Source organism: Montipora foliosa, chromosome 7, assembly GCF_036669935.1.
Source record: "Montipora foliosa isolate CH-2021 chromosome 7, ASM3666993v2, whole genome shotgun sequence".
In the NCBI taxonomy this organism is placed as follows: Eukaryota; Metazoa; Cnidaria; class Anthozoa; order Scleractinia; family Acroporidae; genus Montipora; species Montipora foliosa.
In genome coordinates this window covers 3,721,761-3,727,287 of record NC_090875.1, presented here as the reverse complement: position 1 = coordinate 3,727,287, position 5,527 = coordinate 3,721,761, and the positions used below count along the sequence as shown (strand labels likewise).

Below are 5,527 nucleotides of genomic sequence, written 5' to 3'. Positions count from 1 at the left end.
GCGTTTGAGCTGCTCATGCTGCCACCTTGCATGGAATTGATGCGATGGAAAGCTGTTCAGAAGTTCCTTCAAATGTTTGAAAATATTCAACAGGACCTGTCTCTTTGATAACAAGTTGCAGTTTTCTTTTCTCCTGGCTATGTGCTTGTTGGATGTTAACATAATTATTGAAATGGCTGCCATTTCACTTTAGGTGCATTAGGGGCGGTGTCAATTTCTTCCTCTATCTGCTGAAGACTGTCATGTTCTGCTAATGCAAGCCTTGTCGTGATATTTTTATCTCTTTCAAACAAGGAGTTGTCTCAATTAAATCCGTAAGATGCTCATAAATAGGCACAGTCTCAGATCTTTCGTTTCTGGCCTGCAATATTTTTTTTCTAAAATCTATGCAGCTCTTAAAAGCAATTTGCATGCCAACGTGCACTCTACAACAGCGCGAATTCCTATCCTGCATCCTAAGTGGTATAACATAAAATGGCCTACACTTTTCAAATGCCCTTTGCCCTATTTTAACCTCAGGATATTTTCTTTTAAAGGCAAGAAAAATCTCAGTTTGTGTCATCTTGAGAATTTGTTTTTCGTGTTGTACACAGACCTTAGGCGCAATCCTCTTTCGGATAGTGTCTTTCTTGTTTCCTGTCCTACAAGATACTTCAGGACCAGCCCAAAAATCGTGAACTAACTTTCCAACCTCTTCTGACAAAGTGGCAGATCGAGTTTTGCAATCTGTATACTTCCAACAACGTTTTCCTCCTCGCAGAATTCTAGTGCAGTGCTGAAAACCTCTAGAAACACAATCTCTATTTATGTTTAACCTTTTAGCGATTTTTGTTGTTGGGCGGGCATTCGGGACTGCTTTGCCAGAGATTAGTGAAACTCCAACATTCACTGTGTAGCATCATCGGATCGCATGTTCTTCATGGCGGCGCGTGCAGTCGCTATATCATTTAAGGCAGCTGTAGCCATTCGAGCATCGTCCTCATCTTCTGGTGACCTCACATGTCCCAGTTGCTCTAAAGCCTTCCTCGTAGACAGGCTCTCTACCAGGGCGGCTACCATGGCTACCTTTTTTCTCAGACTGTATGGGAGGCTTTGCCTTACTGAATCAAGAGCTCTTTTTTCTCCATTCGGCTAGGAACGTCTGGGCATTCTTTGTTTTGTTTGGATATCGCCTGTCTGTTTTTTTATCTCTCTTTTGATTTCCGTTGTCTCTGGTCCGTCTTTTTGGCTTCCACTGCATCTTTTTGCCTCTGCCGTTGTCGAGCTTTGTAGAGTCGCAAGGCTGGTTTTCCAGTTAACTGCGTTGACCCTCTAATAATAAATGTATTGCCTATTTTTTCTTACTTTCAATTGATTTATTTAGTTAACCCTTTACCCCCTAAGGGAGATAAAAGGGACATGTATCCTCTTCCCTAAGGGTTTTTGGTCATAATTGAGTGATCTGAGGAGCCTTCGGAAAAAGTTCTCTACAGCCAAAATTAAGCACTACTCAGACATATAATGCAGACAAAAGTTGTAGCAAAATCAATGAGGCATTTAATTCTGATAAGAAATGTACAATATTGACAGTCACTAACAAGAAAATAAACTCAATTTGTGAACATTTGTTTCTGTCTCGTTTCAACCACCATGTTTTCTTCTACAGAAGATAAAAGCATTCTATTTACAGTAAATATTTACGTTCAAGAAGTCAAAAACTACAAAACTTTAACTTAATTTCAATTTCATTGCCTGAATAATACCAGCTGGTTTTCCAAGAACAAATTGATGCAAAATACATCGATCGTGAAATTCAAATTTCGCGCCACTGTCACAAATAAGCCTCGGAGTGATTTGGAAAGCACTCCAGGCAAATGCGTTTCCCACAAGCCATTCGGCATTCCCTTACACTTTAAGTAACGCTTGCAGTGTCCTTTGGAGGTTTCTACAGGCCAGTGTCCACCAGTCAAGCGCCCCTCAGAAACACTAAGTGAACGCGAACTAAATTCCCCGAAAAGTGTGTTTGCCAACTCAACGCGAAACTGCAGTTGTGGTCTAGTGCAATGATTTTCCGCTTCAGTTTCCAAAATGTGAGCATTGTCAATGCTCACATCGACAAGAAACCACAACAAATAACGTCACCACTTCTCGACTTGTGGCCCACGGCATAATAATTTCTTTGCTGGTCGTTCAAATCAACACCTGCCATGTTCTTGTTGTAAGAAATGGCGGCAGGGACGGTGGGAACTTGAATAACAGTTCCATCACATTGTTTCCTGTTCACTGTTTGGTCGCAAAATGGATTCGATTGAGTGCTCAGAAAACAAACTAACTTTGTGTCTTTCCAAACTGATGCAACCAGGTTTCAGCGACAATAAAATCTTGATTCACCCTTTTGTAAAGCTTTCACTTCGGCTGTTTGTGGTGACAAACTATTGGGAAAGCCTCGGCGATTGGAGCGAATTGTTCCACAAAGTCACAGAATATGTGGTGATGCTTTCCAATGAATGGTTCACTGAGTTCTCGCACAACGCGGTAGCCAAGTCTGTGCTCTGTAGCATCGCCATCTTGTCTTCCTGTATAAACTTGCAAGTTACAAACATAGCCGTTTGATGATTTGGCGCATTCCCAGACTTTGATTCCCCTCTTTATCGGTTTCAATGGAACGTATTGTTTCATGCTCAATTGCCCTTTGAAGGCAACCATTGCTTCGTCCACGGAAAGATTCTGACAAGGGTGATATTCTTCTCGACAGGCTTTCACAACAGCCTCGAGGAAAGGTCAAACTTTGAACAGTTTGTCGTGATTTGGTTGCCCTCGCGGTATCGCATTTTCATTGTTGTTAAGATGAAGGTACTGTGTCAGTTTATCAAATCGGTCTCTGGGCATTACTCTCTTTACGAAGGCAACTCCAAGGATTTCGTCTTTGGACCAGTACAGAGATGTCTCGGGAAGGTTGTGATACCCGAACAGTACGTTGAGGCCAAAGAATGCTTGCATTTCTTCACGGCTTGTGTTTTGCCACTTTAGGTCTGGCTTTCGGGCAACGCACTGTCTAGCATAACAGTTTGTTTCTTCCATGGTCATGTCAAACAGTTCGTCGGGAATAAAGAGCTGAAAAAAATCTTTAGCGGTGCCATCTTCGGCAACTCCACTAACAGCTCCAGCTCTCGCAGTGAAAGGTGTTACATTTACGGGAGCTAGATCACGACTCCATCCGATTTGGCCATCTTTATCATGTTCTGAGAAATCTAAGTTCAAGAGATATTCTGTATTAACACTAGAAACAGAAATGTCACTATCGTCACCGCTTTCTGCAATTTCGCTGCTGCTCTCGCTTTCCAAATCACTTGCATCTGAAGGCACACACGCCGCCATTACAGAACACGCGAGAAAATTTTCACACTGAATTTACTTGCATATTTTGTGTGGAACAGTTGTCATGTGACAAGCGAAAACAGCATGCTAACCCTTTCTCTGATTGGTTAAGGGGCTCTTGCAACAAAAGGACCACAATAATAATTCTTTTGATTGGTTAGAACTTGGCAACTACAACAGTGCCATATGGCACTCTTCAGATTTCGGCGCAGTAACAGAGGAGTGCCATATGGCACTCTTAGGGGATACATTTACTGTAAATATTTTGAGACAACATAAAGCCACACCCTTTATTTTAACCTATATACAACACTGTGTGAAGAGAACGGGGGTTAAGAATGATAAGATTAAAATTAGATTGAACTCTGTGTTTGGTTTTATACTGCTTATTAAGTGAATTTATTTTTTCCACACAACTGTATTTTATTTTGTAGGTATTTTATTGGTATTCAGGCAGTCAACAAGGAACAGCCAAGTTGACCATCATCACTTATCCACTTAAACAATGACAGCGAGTGATTTACTTCTTAAATGGGACTTCTAAGGGGTTTAAGTACAAATTGCCACTACAAGACAAGAAACCCAGTAAACATAACAAACGAAACAATACCAAACAAGAAATCCACTAAAAACCCACTTGTTTCCAAAAAAAATCATGCACAGGCAGTATCCGTCCAGTATATTCCTTGGACGGGTACTGTGAGCAGTATGGGCTGATTGTGTCGCTCCGGGTGCGGGCCTTATCGTGTCACTTGAGCAATTTAAACCAATCAGAATAAAAGGTAATTTATTCGTGAACTATAATGTCAAATAGAAAACAGTCACTAAACCAACCAGAATAGCAGATTTACATTAGAACAGGGATAGGTTTTTGCAAATGAAAGCAATCAGGTATCAAGAACTGCGGGCATTATAATGGTTGACGCTTGATGTTATTGCGGGTCATTAAAAGTTTACTAAAAATCTACTGTCGCTCTATCCTGAATGTTTTCAGTTTCTGTAACAAAGATTTGGATGACCATATGAACTATCTGGTGACATGGGAAACATGGATCTTGCAGAAAAAGAGAACTGGCACAATAGTTCGTCAGAACATGAATTACTACCGATGGACGAGGCTTTGGATGCCCTAAAACACCTAAAGCAAAGCGTTTTGCGATCTAGAGGGTGCAATGACCTTGTATGCATCCCTTTAGGGCACAGTTCTTTAACACTTACCAAGGTAGGAATTTATAACTTATATTTTTGCCAATTGAGTGGCCCCATACAGGCAGAACTACTGTTAAATGAATAGTAGTACTGTTGCAACAGTGGATAGATAGATAGTTTATTTAAAATCACATTGCAGCCCCAAAAGCTGAATTAAGTAATTTTTTACAAGTCTTAAAAACAATTGGAAAAATTAAGAACTATTTACATGAATTTTGTATAATATAATAATGTAACCTAGATCTAGAATATATAATTTTCTATATTAGAAACTAGATGAATCTTAAATATATGTAGAAGTAAATGGATATTAAATATTAATAAAAATTTGATAAAAAACCTAAGTCTGAATTCATTAATGGTGGCAGTCAAAAAATATTGTTTGAAACCAATCTAATTATTACATTTGCAAGCCATGGCAAAGATGAACGTGTTTTTGGTTTGATCTGTTTTCAAATGTGGGATGGCAAAAGGGCGATGGTTTCTCAGATTATATTTGGGTTCGTTCCTGGGAGGCAGCAAGCTATTTAATTTGTGACCAGTATCAGAGCAAATCTGGTCGAATAACTTACTGCACAAAAGACTGTGGTGTTCGGTAATAGGCGTTATGCCCAACAAGCCGCAAGCACTTGTGTAGCCCGTGCAGGGCAAAATTATCGATAATGCCCTTTTCTCGATACGCATGAGCTCATTCTTCAAGTACTGCAGCAGAAAACGGGCACTCTCGCTCTTTTAAGTTGAACCAGGAGATACAATTTCTTACTAGCCTTCTTAATGATCTCATTTACATGCGCATTCCATGTGAGATTGTCACTGATAGTTAACCCTAACAATTTGGCGTTCTTAACAACCTCGAGCTCTTTGCCGTCAATAGTTATGGCGTCATATATATATCTCTTTGCACTTGTCAGGATTAAGGACAACTCTGTTTGCACGAGACCACTCGATAATCTGATCAGTC

The 5,527-nt window shown here is 40.1% G+C and overlaps 1 protein-coding gene across 1 annotated transcript; it reads right to left on the bottom strand.

The window, feature by feature from the left end:
- Positions 1 to 2,760: 2,760 nt before the first annotated feature.
- Positions 2,761 to 3,357, bottom strand: LOC138009686 (piggyBac transposable element-derived protein 4-like). The gene has a single exon (XM_068856726.1). It carries the CDS (start codon positions 3,355 to 3,357, stop codon positions 2,761 to 2,763), a length of 597 nt encoding a protein of 198 aa, XP_068712827.1.
- Between the last annotated feature and the right edge of the window lie 2,170 nt (positions 3,358 to 5,527).

Bases quoted from the DNA above. Each gene is read 5' to 3' on its own strand.
- LOC138009686 (XM_068856726.1), bottom strand. From the start codon at position 3,357: ATGGCGGCGTGTGTGCCTTCAGATGCAAGTGATTTGGAAAGCGAGAGC.